General features: G+C 43.3%; 1 protein-coding gene across 1 annotated transcript in view; it reads left to right on the forward strand.

Moving 5' to 3' along the window:
- The window catches only part of GARRE1 (granule associated Rac and RHOG effector 1), a 57,436-nt gene that overhangs the window by 29,013 nt on the left and 4,053 nt on the right, over nt 1-24,370 (forward strand). The window contains exons 2-12 of the mRNA XM_082233453.1: nt 1,706-3,028; nt 7,440-7,646; nt 8,510-8,650; nt 8,954-9,049; nt 9,158-9,319; nt 11,515-11,673; nt 14,389-14,486; nt 14,616-14,741; nt 19,493-20,517; nt 21,996-22,161; nt 23,454-23,588. Coding sequence (XP_082089579.1) covers nt 2,546-3,028; nt 7,440-7,646; nt 8,510-8,650; nt 8,954-9,049; nt 9,158-9,319; nt 11,515-11,673; nt 14,389-14,486; nt 14,616-14,741; nt 19,493-20,517; nt 21,996-22,161; nt 23,454-23,588 — 2,798 coding nt within the window. The 5' untranslated portion in view covers nt 1,706-2,545. The remainder of the gene's footprint in view (nt 1-1,705; nt 3,029-7,439; nt 7,647-8,509; nt 8,651-8,953; nt 9,050-9,157; nt 9,320-11,514; nt 11,674-14,388; nt 14,487-14,615; nt 14,742-19,492; nt 20,518-21,995; nt 22,162-23,453; nt 23,589-24,370) is intronic.

Raw genomic sequence — 24,370 nt, forward strand, 5'->3', positions numbered from 1 at the left:
AGGGGTAATTTAAAAACAACAACAAAAAACCACCAGTATTTGCTTTGTTTTTGTTTTTAAATTGTGGATCTGTTTGTCAACTTGGGCTCCTTTGGGAGGAAGGGCAAGATATAAATTCAGTAAATAAATAAAGCATTCTGCTGGATCACATTGGCCAATATTGGCCTGCACCAGCACCTCCACCCTTCCTTGTATCCTTAATCTAATTCTACTCATTTAGTTAGTTAGTTTTTTGTTTGTTTGTTTGTTTGATTGATTGATTGATTAATATACCACCCTTTTTTATATGATCCCAGGGCGGTTCACAGACTAAAATACAGGATAAAAACATGAAAATAAATAAAGCAAAACAGCAACACAATACCTCCCTCCCATAGACACATTTTAAATGCTGTAGAATATTAATAAGCCAAAGGCCTTTTTGAAGAGGATTGTTTTTATTGGGCACCTAAAAATATATAATGAAGGTGCCAGGCGAACCTCCCTGGGGAGAACATTCCACAAAGGGAAGCCACTGCAAAAAAGGCCTGTTCTCGTGTTGCCCCCCTCCAGACCTCAAATGGAGGAGGCACACAAAGAAGGGCCTCCAATGATGAATGCCGTGTCTGGGACGGGTTTCTGTGGGGAGAGACAGTACTTAAGGTATTGCGGTCCTGAACCATTTAAGGATTTATAGGTCAAAACCAGCACTTTCAATAGGGCCCAGAAACTAATTGGCAGCCAATGCAGTTGGTGCAATATGCTCAGATTGTCTTGTCACTGTGATCAACCTGGCTGCTGCATTGTGCACTAGCTGAAGCTTTTGAACCCTCTTCAGAGGCAGCCCTACTTATAATGTGTTGCAGTAATCCAACCTAGAAGTTACCAGAGCATAGATAACAGAAGTTAGGCTATCCAGGTCCAGATAGGGATGCAGCTGGGACACCAGCCAAAGCTGATGGAAGGCTCTCTGAACCACTGAGGCCACCTGTTCCTCAAGTGACAGCAGAGGATCCAGGAGTACCCCCAAGCTATATGCCTGCTCCTTCAGAGGGAATGTAACCCCATCTAGAGCAGGCAGCCTCCCTGCCATCTGGTCTGAGGAACCACCCACCAACAGTACTTCAATCTTATCTGGGTTGAGCTTCAATTGTTGGCTCTCATCTAGTCCCTTACCAAGGCAAGACATCAGTTCAGCATATCCACTGCTTTACCCACAGATGTAAGGAGTAATAGAGTTGTGTGTCATCAACATATTGCTGACAGCCCACTGGGGTCTGGATGACCTCACTCAGCATTTTCATGAAATGTTAAATGGCATCGGGGATAAATTTAAGCCCTGAGAAACTCCACACTGAAGGCTCCACAGAGTTGAAAAGCACTCCCCAAGTATTACCCTCTGGGAGCGACCATCCAAGTAGGACTGAAACTATGCAGTTGTACTTAACAGTACAACAGACAACTGTACAGTATTTTGTTTTAACATCCATTATTATAGCATCCCATTTAAATATACTAAATATATTACAAGTAGATGAATGGTTTAATAAGTAAGCTATGGATTGGTTTGTAAGTGAAAGGGACTGCATGAAAGCACAGAGAAAATAAACATGTTCAGATGTGTTCATAATAGTTTACTTCCAAAGAATTATTCCCAGAGAGTTGGGACTTAGCACTTAAATAAAACAGCTCACTATAATCTTTTCCTGTTTTCCCCCCTGCTTAGGAATGACCTAGAGGCCTTAAATACATTTCTGCATCCTTTGGGCTCTACAATCGAGAGAAGCTCCCTGAAAGCACTACTCATTAATGTTAAAAGGAAACTACCTCAGCACACGGAAGGAAAGGTGGAAAGACTTGCAATAAAAACAAAACAGTTTTTCTGAATAATGTGTACTTGCAAAGTCTCCAGGAAACAAATTTCCATATTTTTTTTCAGTATTAAGATGGGAAACTCAAACGGATTTGACTGACGGGCTCTGTCAAACCAAGAAGCTGTTAGATCTGCTGATGTGAAGGCTCAGTGGTTCTTCAAAGAAAGACGTCTCTGTTAACAGTCACTGTTGAACAGTGATTTTGCTCATCCCCTCCTAATACTATTTGAAGCAGTTTCTAACTATTATATTACTTTGAAAAAAATTAAGTTCCTTCAGTGTAAATTAATGTTAACGTCAGGTGTCAAAAATGTGTTGGCAGGAAAACAGCAACAGATTGTTTTGGTTTTTTTGTTTTGTTTTGCCCCCTGCTTTGAAATTGTATCTTGAGTGCACACAATAGAATGCTAAGTGGAAAATAAAGTATTTTTAAAAAACTATCATAGCTAGCTTTTACAATTATAGTTTGTAATAGCAGCAGTGCTGCATTTGAACACTGAATAATACAAAGACAGTAAACCTGCTGCCTTTCTCACTGCTGACACAAATTACCTAACTTTTTTTTTTTTTGAAATGCCTCCTATGAAAATTATGTGCATACTCTACTACTGCTACACATAGATCTATTTCTAAGGGAGCAATTCAAGAGGAGGGATTGTTAATTCAAGGAACCTTTGGTCAAGTACTTCCTTATGTATTGCTGCAGTGCACAAGAAAGTAAAATGGACTACAAGCGGCGCTTTTTGCTTGGCGGGTCCAAGCAAAAGGTGCAGCAACACCAGCAGTATCAAGTGCCAGAACTAGGCAAGACTCTGAGTACACCTTTAGCATCTCCAGCCACAACATCCCCTCTGATTTCTCCGGCTGCTGCTGGCGGCTGCAACCATGCGACTCCAATTGCAGACATCCAGCAGGGAATCTCCAAATATCTGGATGCACTCAATGTATTTTGCCGTGCAAGCGCGTTCCTTACAGATCTTTTCAGCAGTGTATTTCGGAACTCGCACTATTCTAAGGCAGCTATGCAACTGAAAGACGTGCAGGAACATGTCATGGAAGCAGCAAGTCGACTCACAGCAGCAATAAAACCAGAAATAGCAAAAATGCTCATGGAACTGAGTGCTGGAGCAGCGAACTTTAAAGATCAAAAGGAATTCAGCCTACAGGACATTGAGGTGAGTTAACACTGATATCACTGGTTTTCTGTCCACCTCCTTAAATTGCCTGGTATCTGCAATATCTGCAGAGAACGTTTAAGCCCAGGAATAGGGAACATGTGGTCCTCCCAGATGCTGTTGGACTCCACTTCCTGTCAGCTTTAGTGAGCACAGCCAGTGGACAAATACAGTGGTACCTCTGGTTGCGGATAGGATTCGTTCCGGAGGTCCAGTCGGATCCCAAGGTTTCTGCAACCCGAGGACTGCTTCTGCACATGCACGTGTGGCGAAACCCAGTAAAATACTTCCAGTTTGCCACACGTGCATCCTGAAGTTTATGTAACCAGAGGGTTAGGTAAACAGAGGTTCAACTGTATTATAGATGTCCAACCGGAGGAGCCCATTCCATTTTTGTGCTGTTTTAGTGAAGATAGAAAAAGTATTAATTATACATCTGCACTTGACTTATTGTCTGCCTGGTGCCTTAAAATGACAGTGACAGCCTTATATTTTTAAAACAAAAAAATGAATTGATATGGCATATTGCAATATCTTATCTAATAATCTGAGAAAAAAATCCTCATATACACAAGAGAAGCAGCCGTTTAAATGTACAGTGTTTTGTGGAATCTTAAACACAACTGTGGACTAGAGTCCACTTCATCAGATGACTGGAGTGTGATCTTTTGTTGGCAAGGTATACACACACATAGGTGTAAAGAAAAATGTAAACAGTAAGTTCAGAGGGAAATAAAGTATTTGAGAATTACATTGCAGCTTAAATGTATATAAAATAAGCACAGGTACCGTTCAAAATCCACTATTGATTATTGTGTTCTGATTGGAAAGCCTTTATTGAAGAGTGGTGTAAAAACCCATTTAACCGATATCTAATCTTTGAAGCACCATGGTGAGTATAGCTAAATGTAACTATGGTACTGCAGAGTCCATTCACTTAATGGATAGCTTAGGCATTCAAAGGAGCAATGAGTTTAAAAATACAAGCATGGAGATTCAGGAACATGACACACTTTTGGAGGCTTACGGAATCCAATGTATTCCTGAATGCCCTTGGGAAGTTTCTAGTTAGCATGGCTGGCTTTGTCCTATGCTGTTTGATATCTATATGAAGCCATTGGGGAAAGCCATCTGGGAATTTGGAATAGGGTGCTTTCAGTATGCTGTGTTTCTCCTAATCAGGTGAGGTAGTGGAAGTGCTGAGCTGTTGTCTAGAATTTTCAATTGAGTGTTAATAAGCTGCAGCTCAGTCCCAACAAGATAGAGGTGTTGTGGGTATGTGGGGTTTTTTGGTTCAGGGTGTGTGTGTGTGTGTGTGTGTGTGTGTGTGTATTCAACCTGTTATTGATAGTCATAATCCTCTAGAAGAGTAGGGTGCCAGGATGCCTTTGGAGGCAGCCTTTGAAAACTGCCTAGAAGCAACAGTCAGCTCAGAATACAGCTGCTAGGAATTTAATTGGGGAAGATCATTCCAATCATATCTGCAAAGTTTTAGAAGGGGATCACTTGCTACATGTCCACTTCTGAGCCAAATTTAGGGCACTAGTGTTTCGTTTTAAAGCCCCAAACAGTTTGAACCTAGATATCTCAGAGCACTTTCTCCCATATCAGCCGACTTGTGCTCTGGCTGATGTGTTTTGAAAAAGGATTTTGTGTTTTTAAGAAAGTGAGCTTAGCTGAATTATCCAGTAAGATTGCCATTGTTAGCTACATCTTGAGGGGTTTTGTGTGTGTGTTCCTGTCACATCGTCTTGCCTTTAAGTATTTCTGCAGTAAGTAAAAAAGACAGGTGTCACTTTATTTTGGTTGCATAGCTGCAGTTGCTTGTGTCACATGTGCTACTTTGCCATCTGTACAGGACATGCATAAGTAGTCAGATGCAGGACATTCTTTTGGCTCAACTAAATATACATACAAGTTTTTCCACCTGATGGTGGGCTTTTGCTGTTAGAGAACATTGTAGAGTTCACTAACAGCTTCATGTCTGAGTGGGGTTTTGAATATGGGTCTTCAGCACTCCGGTCACCACATTGACACACTCATTTCTCAACTAGAGAGAAGTGATAAACACTGTTAAAAGCCATTTTTGTCCTGGTAAGCCTCTGTTGTTTCTTAGGGTGTATTTCAATGTGGCATGAGGCAGAAGTATCTCATTTGTACTCACGTGTATCACAACATTTCCATGACTTGTCCAAAGCCTGGAGATGTGTATGTTTTTCTTTCCGTCCCTGTCTGTCTCCACCCCCCTGGAGGGGGAAAGTAGTGTTGCAAAATACGGGGAGACGTGCATCTTGCAGCTTTGAATGACAGTCACGAGTGCAAGTCATTCATGCTTCTGACCTGCATGATGTCTAAAGCTGCCCCCAAGAGTGTTCACCTACTTCCCTATTATTTTCTCTTGGTAGCATGTTGTAAGCAAGATGATGACATTCAAAAGCCCTTACAGAGTTGTCTTTTTAAATTGGGGCTGCATGACATGTTATAAAATTTTCAGGTACACAGTATCAATACTGCCTGTTCCCAGAATGCACAGCACAAAGTTTGAGGCAAGCACTATACCAGTATGCTGCAGGAATCCAGGCCCCAGGATACATCCATTGCTTACATATGGAGCCAAAAATGTATGTGAACACACATGTGTCACAATTCAGATTGTGTAACAGATAATAAAATTGGCCCTGAGATGGAAAAGAAGCAGAGAGAATTTCATCCTAGTTCTATATTGTTACATTATAAAACACTCAATGGACACTTTAGCTGGTGTCCACAAATCTGCTTTGTTCAGCAGCACAGGAACACAGAAATCTGCCTGGTACTGAGTCAGACCATTGCATTTAGCTCAGTATTCTACTACATACTGAGAGCAGCTTCCCAACATTTTAGACAGGGGAGACTCCTAGCCCTACATCCCTGCCCCTGAGTTCTTGCTTGTGCTGCAGTTTGGGGGAGGTGAGAAGCAACAGCAATTTCTTCCATTTGTTGATTATGTTATCCAGGCTTTTGTGTAAATGTGAGAACAACTCCCTTCACCTGTGTTAGGTGTGAATGGTGAGCACAGAGGCTGGCTCTTAAGCCATACCAGTCTACACCACCGCTGCCACCCCCCCCCCGCCTTTAGTTATAATGTTTTAGAAAGGGAACCAACACAGTAGATTTGTATTTGTATCACTTTTGAGTTGTACTTTCTGCAATCTTGCAAAATAGTCTGCAGTACTGCAAAATGTGTTCTTGCTGTTTGCCTTAACCAGTGGCCCCCAGAAGAAAGGAGCTTTTCTGTTGGAGTGTGCTCTGGAGTCTCATCAGTTTCAACTTTTAAAATAAGCTTTACTAATAATTTGAGACAAGTAGCCCTTGGCCTAAATAAACTGAATTCTGTAAGAACCCAGAATCAGTGTGTCATTCCTTCCATAAGAATCATATTGACAGGCTTAACCATTGCAATTTTTTTTTTTTTACGTATGTGTGTGTGTGTATGCTAGCTGAATACTTCTTAAAATAAGGAAACTGCACTGGAGAGGCCAGTCGGCATACCTAAACTGTTCAGTTTAAACTTTGTACAAAGAGGGGAAATGATCGAATCATAAAGGAATGTTGAAGGGAGACTAGATGGAATGGGCAGGGAGGGGGAGCCACTACCACCAGCAGTCCTGCTTAAGTAGAATTAGCTGTTAGCATTTTGACAAACTCAGCCAGTAAATGAATTTATTAAAAGGGGAAACGTATTCTAAAAAGAAGTCGTATATCTATTTGCCTTATTGAAATACTTATTTAAATTTATTTAAAGCATTTTTATCCCCCTCTTCAGCTGAAACAGGCTGCAGAGTTATCAGTGATAATACAGTCTCTGTCCTTGGGTATACAATCTAAAAGGCACAAAAGGAAAGGGTGGGGAAACAAGCTCTTAGTTACAGAGAACTGTAATTTACTGGTCTTTTAGATGGAAGGGGCCGTGGAGGCCCATGTCTCGCTCTCTTATAACCTTACTGAACGGCTGCTTGTGCATGCTACATACTCCAAAAATGAGGCAAGCAAATGTACTTTACTGCAGTTATTGTGTCTAGTGCATTTAACCACAGAATCCTCAAAATACTGGGTTGTAGCCAACTAAGTTCTACTCAGAGTAGACCCATTGAAATTAATGGACATGACTAACTTAGGTCATTGTGTGGGAGGAGTGGCAACTCAGTTAGATCCCTCAATATGCCACACAGGATGGAGCCTTCAGTGTAAGTAACGAGTGCTTCATTTTGTGCTTTTATTAATTTTTAGATTAGATGAAGGGTAATAATGCATTTGTATGAATGTCAATCAGATATTTTCACATGAGAAAATTTAGTTCAAACACCAAAACACACTTACAAATAACTGAATGGAAGAATATCCTTTTGTTTTTGTTTTTTCATTTTCATAGGTACTTGGACGATGTTTCTTGACAGTGATGCAGGTTCATTTTCAGTTTTTATCCCAAGCATTGCAGAAGGTCCAACCAGTGGCTCATTCATGTTTTACGGAAGCTGTAGCTCAGGAAAGAAAGAATTCTAATATGGCTGAGACATCCAGTGCAAGTCCCACAATTGAGCTAGAAGAAGCTGTGCGGTCATGGAGAGGAGCGGCTGAGGTAAAGATGTAATTGTTGTGTTGCTGGATCTGGTCAACAGTCCAAAATTCAGTGTTCTGTCTCCACCCAGGTGCTGCTAGGTAGCTCCCAAGCATAGCCTATTCATTTATATTTCATAAGAAATGTATGCTGCTTGATTGTAAGAAAAAACCTCAAAGCAGCTTTAAAAAAACCTCAAGGGTTACATAAAGTGGTAACATACATTTAGTTCTGGCAAAGTGGCTTTACTTTTCATAGTGGTGGTAACTTGCAGCTTGTGTGTTGGTAATCTTTTGGTTTCTAAAACTACCAAAAGACAGAAGAATTCTACAGAAAATCAGGCCTTTGGCCACAGAATGATAAGCTAGAGGTTCCAGCAAGCCACCATGAGATTGGGAGTATAATGTACTCCGTAAAGGCAAGTGGTATCTCTAGCTGCATTAGGGAATGCGCATATATTGGTTGAATTTTGTACATTCTCTTACCTTCATGCATAATTCCCAGCTTACACTCATCTTAACATTTATATGTATTTTTAATGTGTTGGTATCTGTAATTATTTGTTAATTTAATTAAAGTAATCCACACACACAAAGTTCTCCCTCCCACCATGACAGTAGTGCTGGCTACCATAATGAGGGTTTGTTAACGAGTTTGTTTAAAAGATTGCAGTCCCCCTGCTGCATCTCCCCCTGCAATGAAAAATCAGTCATACAAATCTGATGATTAAATTGAGAAGTTTAACTAAATTCTGAAGCTAGATTAAATAACCCACTTCCCTTCCTGTTTGCTTTCACCATAGTGACCATGGGGCTCAAAAGTTTATTTTGCCACTTTTGAGCCACTGCTATTTTGTCTTATCCATTTTTGTGTCCTCTTTGAAGGCCACATCACGGCTACGAGAAAGGGGTTGTGATGGCTGTTTGGCTGGAATTGAGGTCCAGCAACTCTTCTGCTCCCAGAGTGTGGCAATTCCTGAGCACCAGCTAAAAGAATTGAACTTGAAAATAGACAGTGCTTTGCAGGTTAGTTATATCTTTATATCACCATTTGGGTGAGTATGGAATAAAATATGTAGGGCAGTCTGAGGACTTAAGTAGGGTTGCTGCTGAGCAAGTCCTTTTTAATGAGAGCTTCTGTGCCAACAGCAGAGACTGCTGACATTCTGGAAGCTTTAGCTGCCCCCTCAGTTAAGGGAGGGTGTGATTGATCATGGGGGAAGATGTTATTTTCTCTTTTAGGTTAGCAAGGTTTTGTGATTATATTGGATGGTGGTTGTTTTAAATTCAGGTATGTGATGCATTAAACATATATCTATTTAATATCAGGCATATAAAGCTGCATTGGAAAGTTTGGGTCACTGTGAATATGCGATGAAGGCTGGCTTCCACTTGAACCCAAAATCTATTGAAGCCAGTTTGCAGGTAAACACCCTCCCCCAATCTTTTTCCAGCAAAGATGTTTACTGTAGATAAAGCTGAATTGCTTGCATATGGATTTCTCCCTGACACGTTGCTTTGGTGTCTCAAAAGGGGTGTTGCAGTGATGCTGAAGCCCAGCAGACTGGCCGGAGACAGACCCCTTCTCAACCCATTCAGTCTGAGCTCCCCACAGTTCCTGTTCAGATAGGTGCCCACTTCCTAAAAGGAATATCCTTTAATGAGTCGGCGGCAGATAACCTGAAGCTCAAAACGGTAAGTACCCCAAATCTGTATCAAACCCAGTAATATTTTCTTTGTTGGTAGCAAGCTCCGTGTTGATAGATTATATGCAAAGCGAGCATTTTAAACCTTGTCCCACTTTAGCAAGTTTATTCAGTAAATATTTAGTGTTTTGGTATTTAAAAGATACTGGATTGCAAGCGAAACTGTGTTCCAAAAGTTAATGGTCACATTCAGCCAATTGTAGCCCTTCTGGCTGAAGGGACTAACAGCCCTGGTGATGCATCTTTTCTGCTTTGTGTCTTGTTTCCTTAAAGCTTACTGGTAGCATTCTCCAAAAGTTAGAGGCAGTTTTCTTAAATGCTCCTCCTTCCCCTCCACATGCTGGCTTGTTTTGTGTACAGTGGCACCTCTGGTTGCGAACGGGATCCGTTCCGGAGGCCCGTTCGCAACATGAAAAGAGCGCAACCCGCAGCGCTTCTGTGCATGCGCATAATGTCATTTTGCGTTTCTGTGCACACGTGAGCGGCGAAACCCAGAAGTAGCCCTTTCCGGTACTTCCAGGTCGCTGCTGGATGTAACCTGAAAGAACGTAACCTGAAGCGGACATATCATGAGGTATGACTGTATACATGTTGACTCTGCTTGTCATGAAGTGCCTCCTCACTTCTGTCTGAAGAGGTGAAGAGAGACAGAAGACAGATCCTCACATATGGCCACAACCAAGAGCAAAGTCTCTCCTTGTAAAGTTCTAAGCTGCTGTAACTATGATGATGATGTTGGCACAGTCTTGCTGCACTGGAGTTACCTGTTCCAGAGCATCTAGTTCTTTGTCAGCCACATTTTTTTGCAGTGTATGGAATGGATTGGCCTGGTTTAGTATGGAAAGAAATCGGCCACAGCTCAGTGGCTTGAAAAAAGGGAACCGTGATTCATGATAGAGGATTTGGGCCACTATTTGGTGCAAGAGGTTTCCTGCAAAGATATGTTTTGAACCTTCAGCATGGTGAATTGTTTCATAAAAAGTTAGCTTCAAATAGGATTGTCCTAATTTTGTATCTTTTGCATCACGTCTGGATAATTTTTTTTTTTACTATCATTTTATCCCTCTTTTCAGACAGTTGTCTTCCAAAATGACTTATATTGGTTTTAAAAACAGCTGGGATATCTTATTGGGCTTACAAAGACACACTCAATGGAAGGGAAGGGAAGAGATAGTGTAGGAGGGAGGCCAGTTCTTTAAGGCCAGAAGGAAGTGGATGAGCTATTTATAATCCAGCTGGGGCCAGGATGACCTTCCCTTGTTCTTCTTCTCTTGAATAGCAGTTGGTGACTCTTGTGCCTTTGGCCGATGGTTGGGACCAGAGTGTCCTTTCCATTTGCTTCTGCAGTCCCAGGACAATTGGCAGCGGGACCCGGAGATTTTGTCTGGCAGGGAGGAAGACACAAACTTTTTCTCCGCACTGGATGAGACCAGGCTACTCTCCCCCTTATAATGATGTCCTTTCTGGGAGTTGCGGAGAAGCAACCTTCCAAGGGCCTAGGCCAATGGCAGTGGCCAGAGTGTGTTGCCTTCAACTCTGAAATTCTTGAGCAAAGTGGTAGTTGGGTTAAGGCTTTATTTGGTTCTCATATGAAGTTAATAAAATACACATACGTATTTTAACACTGTGAACATCTAAGTCTCCATTCTCCAATATGTGGCACGTACCATCCATATTTGAAAATCCATACATCCTATGAAGTGGACAATAAACCATGAAAACCTATTCTATAATTAAAAAAAATAAAATCAGAGTGCCACAGCACTCTTTGTAATAATAGATCTGATAACCCCCGCCTCTCTTCTTCAGCAGCCTCCCCTTTATGATCATTCCACATATTCTCATTCTAATAAGCCATTGGAACCCCAGCCCTGGTTGCTGTGTGTTTCCTCATGAATTCAGGGAATCTACACAGATATAGTGTGAAACAGAGACATCACCATTGGAATGAGGGTGCTGGTGACCACTGGAAACAGCAGGCACAGGGGAAAGTGTTGGGCTTGGACCATCATAATTTGAACACTGATTTAAGTAATAACTGCAGTCATCGGTATTTATGTAAGGTGTTTATATATGGCTTAATTACCAAAGTGCCTGCATGCATGGTGGGGGGAGTGGGGAAAGGGTATCATGACTTGCTTGCTTCCTGCATAGCAATCTTGTTTTGTGTTCTTGTTTTTGCAGCACACGATGATACAACTAATTAAAGAAGCTGGCTGCCATAATGGAGTGACCCCAAGGGATGACTCTCCTGTGACTGAAGTGCTGAACCAAGTTTGCCCTTCTACATGGCGGGGCGCATGTAAAACGGCTGTACAGTTGTTGTTTGGCCAAGCTGGGCTGGTAAGTAGCCATGAGCGCACAGGTGTTGATTTTAGAATACTTAAATCGTTCTCTACAGCTCCAAGGATATCTCAGGGCAGCTTCCAAAATATTTGCCCAATATAATCTCGTTCAAGCATAATTTAAGAAACAAAATAGTGTGTTTATCGATTTGGTGCCAAGATTGTTCAGGCAGTCTTTCCTGCCCTCATCCTTGGTCTTTTCTGGTGCTGCCAGGTAGTGAGTCTGTTTTGGTGCTCTGAGGCAAGGCAGTCGGGTCAAGCACCTAGAGCTCACTCAGCCCATTATGGTGAAGGGGGCATGTTTCCTTTGCTGGCAGCAGGTAGTTGCAAGGTGGCAGCTCCCATTGAGGACCTCTAGAGCCAGGTAATGGTACTGAGCAGTTGGAGCATACTCAGCTCATGGATGGAAACCATCTTCCTTTGCTAGCGGTTTCCAGGCAGAAGGTCTTCTGAGGCAAGGGATTCAGGCTGAACAGCTATGTGAGGAGAGTAAAAAGAAGGGGACAGCTGACATATGGCAAATATAATTTAGTTCTGAAAAATATATGGGTCATCATCTATATGTTGGAACCTGTAGCTGATAGTTGCAGTGTAGAGTGCTTTGTTTTGTATGCCAGTCAGTCACCTGTGTCCTTTTCCAGGATACCCCATTCCATACCCCCTCCTTCCCCATCTGTTTTCATCCTCCTAACGGTCAGTATCCCATGGCCACTGAGCACAACCAACTCACGTTGGGCGTTTTTCATCCCCATCCCCAATAGGCTTTTGTATCTCTACAAACCTTGGGGTTTGCCCCAGCCTGCTGATTCCTTCTACGTGTGCATGGATGGTGCAGATTTGGCTCCATACAGATCCACACTCAATATTTGTATATAAGATGATGCTATTAATTGACCAGCTTCTCCGTGATCCCTTTTGTTTTGGGGAACTTATATTCCACAGAGTAAAATATTCCCAACCTGAAGTTCATTGTTTGCATATTTGCCTGTGTGGAATCACATGAACCACTATCTCCATCTACCTTATCACACAGAGATCCTTGACTCCAATGAATAAGGCATTGGGTAGTTTTTCTTTGTCTGCTCAGTCTCAAAGTAACTCTGGTCACTGTAACCAAGAGCTGAGTTGTTGTAGCAACCGGAGTGTTAGGTTTAGATTCAGAGGGGAAATGCCACTCAGAGCTCCTTGGAGGAAGGTATAACATAAGCAATAAAACAAGTGTTTGAGATTTGAAATTGTTGCCTTTGTGCAGAAGAAAATGAGAAGTACCAGTGCTTGGTTGAAAAGAAGGAATAAGTGCAAGTAGGGCCTTAGTTGTAGTAGCGGGGGTAAGGGGTGGTTTGCCTCCAGGGGTACCAAGCCAAGAAAGTTAGCTGCTTCACCTGCAGAAATCATTGCAGTGTGTTCTTTTGCTGTCTTTCTGTGAAGAAATCCATGTTGATGGGAAGTCAAGGAATTGACCCCCCAAATAGAGCTGCTGCTGCTGCTATTTTGTGGTCTTGTACTGTGCAACAATTATGATTTCTTTTAAACTGGAATTTCCCATTTTGAAAATACTGCCTGTGCAGACTCTTAAGAAATCTGCTCTTGCAATCAGTCTTCTCATTCACATTTTTGATATGTGATGTTGGCCCAAGTCATGTGATAATGTGACTAGAGCAGGGACTTCAGTTAGATGGACAGAAACTGCCACAGACTCCTCTTTTTTGCTGGATAGAAGCAGTGATATCTGCATGTTTATGTTCTACTTGCATTGCTTCTAATTTGGTGTACCGATGAGACATTATCTTCCATTGTTTAGATTGTCCTCTAGGTGGGTGTTATGGAGGAAACATCTGTAAAGCCAGAACAATGGAAGTCGGGAGTCATTTCCCAGGCTGGGCGTGAGAAATGGCTGTACTGTGAGATTAGCTTGTTTAGATAAATGAAATACAAGGAGTTGGTAACGTGCTTCCTCATCCGTTGAAATGCTGTTGGCATATACTACAACGCCACTTAGAAATTCTGAATATTGAGTGGTATATAAGTACCTGAAAATATGGAAAATCAATACCACTGATATATACACTCCCACAATTGAACTTTAAGATCTCAAGGCTTCATTGGGTATGGAGGAGAACCTTTAAATGTATGGGCATTGTGCAGGCAGTGTTTCCACTAGATCATAGAATAGGACTTCTGAACTCGGCATTTCTCTGTTCTTTATGAGAACTCAGTCTCCCTGTCCTATGCTGATAGCAAGGAAGCTGTTCCTTTTTAGAACATCCAAATTTTGCAGCACCTTAACTGTCCAGATAGAATGCAGGATAATCTTATTGTGAAAACCTGTTTTATAATCATAGGTAGTAAATTGAGAGGGTAGAACTATAAAATGGTTTACTAGATATCAAGTAGTTGCAGCCTCCCAAAAGGAGGACAAAAGGAAAGGCCCAGATCATGTGCAGCTGAAAAAATTTTAGATAAGCCTTCCTCTTTTTAGTTAACAGTGGCCTTTTCAGATGTTACACTGTAGGATTTATCAGAGTAAATGTGAAACGATTCTTCTACGCCCACGCACCCCAATTAAAATTCCCTACACGTGCCCCTCTTGCTTGCCTAGTGGTTGAATGCAGTAGACTGATGTCCAGCCCCTGTAGCAGTGGGGTGGTGCTTTCGCTAGTTTTAGGGAGTGACGTCTTACTCTATCGTTTACTGCTTTTTTCTTCTTGAATAGGTCGTTGTGGATACAGCACAGATTGAAAACAAAGAAGCATATGCACCACAAATCAGTTTAGAAGGTTCCAGAATTGTGGTTCAAGTCCCATCAACATGGTAATTATGACTAACTACTTCGGAAAACTCGGGCAAGCTTTAAATAAACAAATAAATAGGGACATAATTTTTTGGTATGAAAGTGAGTGTTGTTGACAGGAGATTTGTTATTAAAAATTGTTTCCTTAGGTGCCTGAAAGAAGATCCTGCAACAATGTCTCTGCTGCAGAGAAGCCTGGATCCAGAGAAGACTTTGGGACTAGTGGACGTGCTTTATACTGCAGTGTTTGACCTAAATCGTTGGAAGGAGGGAAGGTAGGTATGATTTGTGCTGCACTCTTACCACATAAGGGTTATGCACAGATGAAACCTTATTCAGGAACACTCGGTCGCATGTGACAAGAGAAGATGGCAATGACAAGTTTCAGCCAAGGCTACCAGGTCTTAATGTTGAAGGCTAAGTAGTGGGGATGTACTGGTAGCAGTACCTGGGCATGGCTGGGCATCTGCTGAAGCCACACTGCCTCAAGAGGACTGAGCTGGGGCACCTCACAGCCCCAGTGGGTAGATAGGAAGCTGCCATTTTGACATTCACACAATTCCCCAGAGTGACATATTGTTGGGCACTGTGGGAGCAAAAGAGAGAGAGCGAGAGAAGCAGATTGCCACCACTGATAAGGCTGCAAAGGGGAGGCCTTGTGAGATTCAGATGGCACCAGGAACTGGATGGCACCCCACCTTACTTGTGGGTACAGAACAAAGCTGCTGCAAAACTTTGTAATGGTGAAATGCTGCTTCTTGTTAGTATGTGCTCACAAAAAGCAGCTATAATGTGAGCAGAAGGCCAGAGCAAACCTGAGAAATTTGCCTTGTTATTAGACTGAGTAGGGCAAAGATGAGTAAGCATAGTGCAGTTCTCTTTCCTTTTTAAAGGATAATTCCCTGACCACCTCTTTTTCAAAGGAAGGCAGGCAGATCAGGGGAATTGGGAAATTTAGGCTGATCAGTGGCTGGAAATACAGTGGTGCCTCGCAAGACGAAATTAATTCGTTCTGCGAGTTTTTTCGTCTTGCGATTTTTTTCATCTTGCGAAGCACGGTGTCCGGAAAGTTTTGGAAAAGCTTCAAAAATCACCAAAGTCTTTAAAAACCTCAAAAAAGGCTACCACACCGCGTTCTATGAGTTGCTCCTCGAAGTCAAGTCGCAACTGTATTAATGGTGTTAAGAAAAAGGAAACAAACTTGCAAGACGTTTCCGTCTTGCAAAGGAAGCCCATAGGGAAAATCGTCTTGCGAAGCAGCTCAAAAAACAAAAAACCCTTTCGTCTAGCGAGTTTTTTGTCTTGCGAGGCATTCATCTTGCGAGGTACCACTGTAGGTTACATCAGATTGCCAAATAAATTATAAGCACCTGGAGGAAAATGAGGTCAGTCCATACCTAGATCTCACATCTTAAGACTTGAGCTCAGATCTTAAGACTTGACCATCAGCATGTAGTGAGTTCAGTGGACTTTGATGCAAGCTCTTTATGTAATTGAGAAATGTGGCCTGTAAAATAATTGGTGAGACTAGATACACAACTTGCTTGAAAGGCAGCATCCAGTCATAAACTGGAAAGAGGCAATGTTAAACACCAGTAATTACTTACCATATTTTTCGCCCTATAGGACGCACTGGCCCATAGGGCGCACCTCGTTTTTTTGGGGGGAAATAAATAAATAAAAATTTATTCCCTCCCCCCCCCAGCCGCGGGGCTGGGGAAACCCGAGCTTCCCCAGCCCCCAGAACAGGCTGCTATCCGCAAGCCTTGCGAGCCCTGCGGGAGTTCCCGCCGGGCTCCCAAGGCTTGTGGACATTGCGCAAAGCACGGGGCGCGCTCCGGAGCGCGCCCTGTGCTTCGGGCTGCAGGCTGCTACCCGCAAGCCTTGTGAGCCCGCGGGCACTCCCGCCGGGCTCCCAAGGCTTGCGGATATCTTCCTGAAACCTGGAGAGCGAGAGGGGTTGGTGCGCACCGACACCTCTCGCTCTCCAGGCTTCAGCGAAATCCTGCATTCGCCCCATAGGATGCACACACATTTCCCCTTCATTTTTGGAGGGGGGACAGTGTGTCCTCTAGGGCGAAAAATACTACATAAAATACTGAAGGTTACACAAAAAATGAAATATTGGGAGATATTGCTATTTTTAGGATAACCTGATTGCTAGTACTCTAGCAGAATACACTGATCTCCAACACCATATAGCAACATTCTCACCAGACACACCTTTTTAGATTACCACCTCTCTAGCCTTCAGTCCTAGGCTGAGGCATAGCTCAATACCCAGTGATACCAAATGTCCAAGAATACCTTATCCAGACAGTTATCAGTAAAACAGGAAAATCTGGTGGCCATGTAAGAGGAAACAGCTTTTTATTTACCACCAGACTTTACAAACTTCAGCAACAACAGCAAACGTTTTGTCATTTTTAAAAAAACACAATTGTCTAAAACAGTGGAGCAGGATAATGGGGCAAGCACTGCTTGTCTTGCTCCCGTCTGCTTCTGTTAAATTCCTTCACCACCTTCTTGCCCACAAAGCCAGCTTTGACTAAACATTTGCTTCTCTTTGCCACCCCATTCTTGATCGCCCATCACCTCTCATAATGTTGAATCCAAGCAAGCAACACCCTCTCCCAATAGAAAACTGAGGGAACTCCCCTCTCCAAGCAACAACCTTTGCTGGGAACTAATCAAAAACATAATAATCTCACCCCTATGCACAGGGGAGCTGCCTGTATTCCCTGCTGTTGCCGCACCTCCTTTACCTCACGTGACTATAGACCCAGGAGGCTGGGTGGCTGATGTGTCCTACTGGCATGGGTGGAAGTTGAGCACTGAGCATGCTGCATTGTTTAAACAAAATATTTTCTCAGTTTACTTGGCTGTGTTGTGCTGTTTTCATAGGTAGGTCCATGTTCAGAAGTAGCACTGGGTGATATATCAATATATCGCCCAGGACAGGTATTGGGGGAGGGGGGAGAGATCGCAATGACATCTTTACTCAGCGGTATATTGCTGGTGAAAGTCACTGTTTTTGAGTCCCTCTGCCTGCAGTGCCCAGTGCACTGAGGAAGAAACAAACTAGTCGGGAGCGGGAGGCAGAGGGACTTAAGCGGCGGCAGTTTCACCAGCGATATACCACTGGTGAAACTTCCATTGCACTCTGCCCTGGCAGAGGGAGAAACAAGCTGCACTGGTGAGTAGAAGCGGGATCAGGGCTGCTCAGCTGGGAAGCCTGCCCTTTCCAGCTGAGAGAGCCCCGACCCTGCTCCTGCTACCGTCTGACTGCCTTGTCTGGGAGGGTGTGCTGTGCCTTTCCTCCCAGAAAAACAAAGCCCACCCTTCCGGTAGAAGGCAGCATAGGGGCCCTTTGATGCTGCTGGCAGGCCCAACACTCTCCAGCAGCCCCTTTCCACAAGGCGTGAATAGGGTGGCTTTGCGTCCTATTCAAGGTAGGTCACCTGCCCCCATGCCACCAAACAACAGTCTGGCCAAGGAGCCCCAAGGTCCTTGCTGCTCTAGCGGGAGTGGCAGGGACACTGGGGCTGGCTCCGCTGGGGGCAGGTGCCCTCCCACCCCCAGCAGGGCCTGGCCAAGGAACCCCGGGCCCCCTGCTGGTCATGTGTGAGCGGTGGGGACTCAGGGCTCGCTCAGCTAGGTGCAGGAGCCTTTCCACTCGCGCCCCCCCCCCGGCTCAGCAGCAGACCGTGGCCAGCTGTATTGGCCACAGCCTGCAAGGTGCTAAGGTGAAAGCGCCTCAGCTCCCATGGTGAGAGGTGCAGCAGTTTCATCCAACATCTCGCAGGCTGGGGCCAATGCAGCTTTTTACAACATCACAGTTTATCACCAAACCTTGATGTTTGGCTGGCAATATACTGCGATTTTGAGAACCCAACATCACCCAGCCCTATTCAGAAGCTTAATATTACCCGGACAGATTTATAGTGGTTCATTTCTTGAGACAACATTTATTTATTTCTTCAAGTATTTATAATCCACACTTGTATAACAAGGCAGGATGCAACATACAAGAGTAGAGTAAGGTTAGTAAAAACATAATTAAGATCAATAAATACTTAACACTCTTACATATTATGGTGAAAAAACTAAGTTATGGGCCAGCTCAAACATATCAATAAGAAATAAATATTGGACTGTCTAATCCACAATTTTGTGAAAGCTTTGATTTTTCCTTAGCTTGGTTAACCTTTTATACTGGAGGTTGCCACATCTGGCTCACAAAGTTTTTTTGAGCCTTCCCTCAGATTTGTCTTTTTTTTTTAATGACTGCTGCTATGGGTCCCCCTGCTGTAATGCCATGACGCCAAAACTTTGTTGTGGCATCTTCTAAGATCCCAAATTTTCCATTTCAAAAGATAAACATTTTTTCCTACATTACCACTTCCATAGATCCCCTGGTTTGATACGATGGGTAGTATTCAACTAAGTTTTACTCACAGTAGAGTCATGGAAATTAATGAGGTCCATTATTTTCAGTACGTCTAAGCTGAGTACAACTTACTTGAACGCCACCCAATGATGCCCTCAAAGACCCCCACTACCTCTATGTCAATGTTTTTTTAAAAAAGATATTGATGATGATGTTGTTGCTGCTTTTTTTATAAAAAAATAATGTTTAATGACTTCTTCCATAGGTACCCCACTGTGATGTCAAAAGGTTTTTTGTTGGGTCCCCCTGCTAAAATTTGTCATTTAAAAAATCATCTTACTGGCCACTCTTGCAGGCCCTGCTGTGATTTTGTAATATCAAAAGTTTTGTGACCTTTTTCAAAAAACAGAATGACGCCTTTGTTCACTGCCACTTTGATAAACAGACCTCAGAGTGTTGGCCATGGGTCAGTGCAACTCCCAACTCAAAAATGGTTAGGCACCCCTGTTTTATACATTATCATACTTTTCAATACCTCCAGATTGCACGCCTTAGTCCTAATTACTGTAAAGTTGTTTTGAAGTTGGTGAATGTTGCTTTTTTTGCCTGAAATAGAGGGTTCTTTTTGTTAAACAGAGAGCAGGCTTTGCCGTGTATTCAGATCCAGCTTCAGCGTGAGATCTGTGACTTCGGGGGACACATTGACTTACCATCTGGAAATGGAAGCAAATCAACGGGTGGATTGCAAAGGACTTTCTCGAAGCTGACTTCACGATTTACAAAGAAAACATCCTGTTCCAGTTCAAGCAGCAGTGGAAGTTACTCCATTCCTAGTACACCTTCCAAAAACCTTTTCATAGCTAACAACTCAGAGGATAAAGCAAAAATGCCCAACAATATGGATGCCCGATTGCAGAGTATTCTGAACATTGGTAACTTCCCCAGGGCTGTTGAGTCGGCACAGACAACGGCACAGAGTGGAAGCCATCAGGTTGTTAATGGGTTCCTCCTTGACAGGCGTAATGGCAGCAAAGCAGATGACAGCAAGGATGCCAAAGGCATGAATTTACCAACCGACCAAGAAATGCAGGAGGTCATAGATTTCCTCTCTGGTTTCAACATGGGCAAGTCCCAGCAGACCTCTCCACTGGTGAAAAGAAGAAACTCTGTTGCATCGTCTTCGGCAGCAGCAGAGCAGAAGCCAGCCACCGTGCCACAGCAGTCCCAGTCTTCGTCTCACACACCTTTGCACCATCTACAGCAAGGGTTGCCACAGCAACAGCAGCAGCAGCAGCCACAAAAGCAGCAGCAGCAACAGCAGCAGCAGCAGCAAATGCATTACTATCAGCACCTACTGCAGCCCATTGGGTCCCAGCAGCAGCAGCGTCCACCTGGCAAGTGGCCAACCAATTCCAGCCAGCCGTCAGCCCAGACTGTTGGTCCGGGGTTGTCTCATATGCCTCAGTGGAGCAGTCATGCCTTTCCTGACCTGAGCTCTGACCTGTATAGTTTGGGTCTTGTGAACAGTTACATGGACAATGTGATGTCGGAGATGCTGGGGCAGAAGCAGCAAGGACCTAGAAACAACACGTGGCCAAACCGTGACCAAAGTGATGGAATCTTTGGGATGTTGGGAGAATTTCTACCTTTTGATCCTGCAGGTGTGTGCATGTTAAGTAAATGCAACCTTCTACTACCACATGTTCATTGAGTAATGTGTTTGAATGTGTTGAATGCTGCCCACCCGTAGACACAAACCATTTGTGTCTTCTGCAGGTGATGGGAAAGATTATAGGATTACAAGAGCAAAAGCAACAGCAGGGGTTACCTTTAAAAAAAGTCTGCCAAATATTGGGTGAGGAAAGATAGTTTTTGAGGGCAGTATTTTTTGAAAATGTCATCTTACTGATAATCTTACTGTATTATTATTTTTGTAAGTTTTCTACAATCAAGTGGTGTATCAATTTCATGAAATACACAAATATCTTAATTTATTGGGTGGGACCCATGTCCAGATCTTCAAACAGTTGACGATTCACAAGGAATTTCCCTAATGCACCCTACCCTGACCTCCCAGATGTGTTCTGTGGGGTGGGTAAAAAGGGAAAGTGTGCTCCCTACACCTCCTCTCACTGCCACTTGCTGCTTTCTAGCTCACTTAAGTCTGTGGCAACCACTTCCTGTTCCCAAGGTAGCACAATTTAGCCATCATGCTAGTCAGGTTTTGTTCAACTTAATAGGATTGAACAGATTTGCCTTGCTGAGGTTTTTCAGAGTATGTTGGGTAGAGGGGGAACATTCCTTTGGACAAAGTCATCTTAACAGCAGGGTTTTTGTGCCTCTTAATTTCTTGGATCTGCTTCCTTCAGACATTCTTTAGTCTGTTCCATCTTTATGATGCAGAGCAGTCTCTCTTAGCAATAGCAATGCTAAGCATTGCAATTTCTGAAATTAGTTTCCCCAAAAGTCTGATGGGCTGCCAAGTTCCATAGCAGTATGATATGTGGAGATGATGGACTTACATGTGAATATACATGGGCAGCTTTTTGGCTCCATGTTGTTGGAGACAATGTTGTTGGAGGCAATGACTGACCTGACAGGGGAGCCGAGGTATGGCCTGACTCTTCCTTTGGGTTGTCTCCCTTACTTGTATTCTTCATTTGTTTGATCCTTCTCTTGATTTAAGCATACTGAATGGATTTAAGTAGTATTGATCTGTCTTCTTATTTGATGTGCATTCTAAAATAGGATCTAAGCTTCTAGATAGATAGATAGATAGATAGATAGATAGATAGATAGATAGCCAGATAGCCAGGCCCACAGACAGAGCATTTCTTGGGCTTCCACTGTGCATGATGTCACCACCACCTCTCTAATCTGCTGGTGGCTACAATGTTGGGGATTTATGTAGCATATTTTGCCTGCCCCCACATAAATCGCTCCCTGGTGAAGTTCTTAATTTTCAGCACTTCAACAGGCATTCCCAATCACTGACTAGCTTCCATTGTGTTTGTATGCATGTGTACACATTCTCATATTCTCTCTGTTTGTCTGTCTGAGGGGTAGATGGCGGATCATTGCAATGGAAATATCCAAGTGTGTCAATAGTTGACTGTCAGGTTTCTTTTTTTACTCCCAGTTGGCTCTGATCCAGAGTTTGCTCGTTATGTGGCTGGGGTCAGTCAGGCCATGCAACAAAAAAGGCAAGCACAGCACTTCCGTCGCCCCAGCAACACACGTAGCAACTGGCCTCATCCTGATGACCCGCACAGAACCTGGCCTTTCCCAGAGTATTTCACAGAAGGGTAAGGAGCTACCTGTGGCACCCTTGTGTACATCCATCTTTGCTAGCAGCTGTAAAATTAGGGATTTTTGCTGCATCAGTTATATATCTTGTTTAGACATACCTACCCATATGCTTAGAAAGTTGAGGTAATTTTAATCTGTTTTAGTATTCAAACTTTTATATGTTTTAAAGTATAGTTGTGAATTTTTCCCAATTTTATTGTTTTAACTTTTTGTAAACTACTTTGAGGGGTGTTTTTTTTTTTACAATCAGGTAGTGTATAAATTTTAGTGTGTGTATGCGTGACCACTTTGCGTGCGCCCAATTGACACGCAGCTGTCAACACGTGTGCTGCTTTCGTTCCCAGAAGGGGTTGGTGTGGGGGCAGAATGAACTTACCTGTGACTTCTGATGTGCACAATGACCCAGAACAGAACCCCTGTGCAAACAGGGAATTGCCTGTTTATAATATTTATACTGCAGCTCTTCCAAGTTCAGGATTGCATTTCCATGCAGCATGTGGATATTTTCTGCTTTGGGCAAGGGCAGCCAAGGTAGCACCTTTCTGATGTGGTTGGACTCCAGGTCCCATCATTCCTAGCCATTAACTGTGCAGGCTGGAGCTGATGGGAGCTGGAGTCCTCAACATCTGCAGGACACCACCTTGGCTGCCGCTGTAGTAATGCCAGTTTTAAAGGGTTGTTAAGTGAATATGTAGGGACACGGGTGGCGCTGTGGGTAAAACCTCAGTGCCTAGGACTTGCCGATTGTATGGTCGGTCCCAGCTCCTGCCCACCTAGCAGTTTGAAAGCACTCTTAAGTGCAAGTAGATAAATAGGGACCGCTTTATAGCGGGAAGGTAAATGGCGTTTCCGTATGCTGCGCTGGTGCTGGCTCGACAGCTGCAGCTTCGTCACACTGGCCACGTGACCTGGAAGTGTCTTCGGACGGCGCCGGCTCATGGCCTCTTAAGCGAGATGAGCACGCAACCCCAGAGCCGTACACGACTGGCCCGTACGGGCAGGGGTACCTTTACCTTTACCTTTTTAAGTGAATATGTACTGGGTCCTTAGAGGGGATATAGATTCCATATGCAGTGCCTGAATAAGCCATGGGATAAATGCTGTAAGATGATGCTGAATTTGTTAGTTTAGTCTTATTTTAGTATTAGCATTCATGGAGATTTTTCTTCTTGCCCTGTGAATGTTTAGTAACGTTTAAGAGCAACTAGGGTGGTGAGAGCCTCCCACCACCGCTCACATCTCTACTGTTAGTCTCTTTCTCTTGATTGCTTCCCTGCTCTCATCTCAGGGAGATGGCAAGCAGCTGGTCAGGTACTCAGGGCGACTCTGCCAGCTCCAGTGATGAGACTTCGTCTGCCAATGGAGACAGTCTGTTTTCCATGTTCTCAGGGCCAGATATTGTTGCTGCAGTCAAGCAAAGAAGGTGAGTTGAATTATTAACAAAGCAGTAGGCAAAATCTTTGGTTTTGCTGGTGGATAAAGATTTTGCCACCTTAACTTGCAAGGGTCAGACTGTTCCAAAACTTTCCTGTGCCAAGTGTGAGTCACAAGGCCAAGCTAGGTTTGGAAATAAGAAAGAAATCTGAACTACTCTTGGCTGTCTTGCCACCTAGGTTTTGTTTCTCCTTTAATGTTGCCTGAGCTTGCAGTTGTCTCAGCCCTTTGAAAGAAGCAAGAAAAGAAACCAGGGCCCAGAGGGTTTGGGGAATATGCTATAATCTTCCATTTCTGGTTGTGGTTCTGACTACTTTTCCCTTAATTTGTCTTGTGGGATTTATTCCTGCTCATTAGTACATGCCTGCATTGGTGGAAGCTAGGAAAGCCACATGAATATGCTGCATGTGTTAAGTCTCTGCTATAGTGACAGGGGTGCTTTATTATTATTATTATTATTATTATTATTATTATTATTATGAAAGGAATAATAGACATGTGGCAAACAGGTATTTGAAAATGCAAGTGTGGATTGGCTGTGGCTCCCTCTTGAGCACACCCAGCAGCAAGCACCAGATTTATGGCTGTGAAATAACCATGAAACTAATAAAAGTGCCCAGTGACAGAAAAGAGGATCCACAATTGAAAGTCCAGTTAATCAGTCCTGCTGATTGAAGAACAAGAAAGCTGATGTCGAATAGAGAAGGCAGACTTCTCTCAACAAGGCCAATGTCACACAGTTTTGACAACAGCATGCCTGGCGTTGAGTCC

This window comes from Podarcis vaucheri (genome assembly GCF_965113315.1).
Source record: "Podarcis vaucheri genome assembly, chromosome: 7".
Classification (NCBI taxonomy): domain Eukaryota; kingdom Metazoa; phylum Chordata; class Lepidosauria; order Squamata; family Lacertidae; genus Podarcis; species Podarcis vaucheri.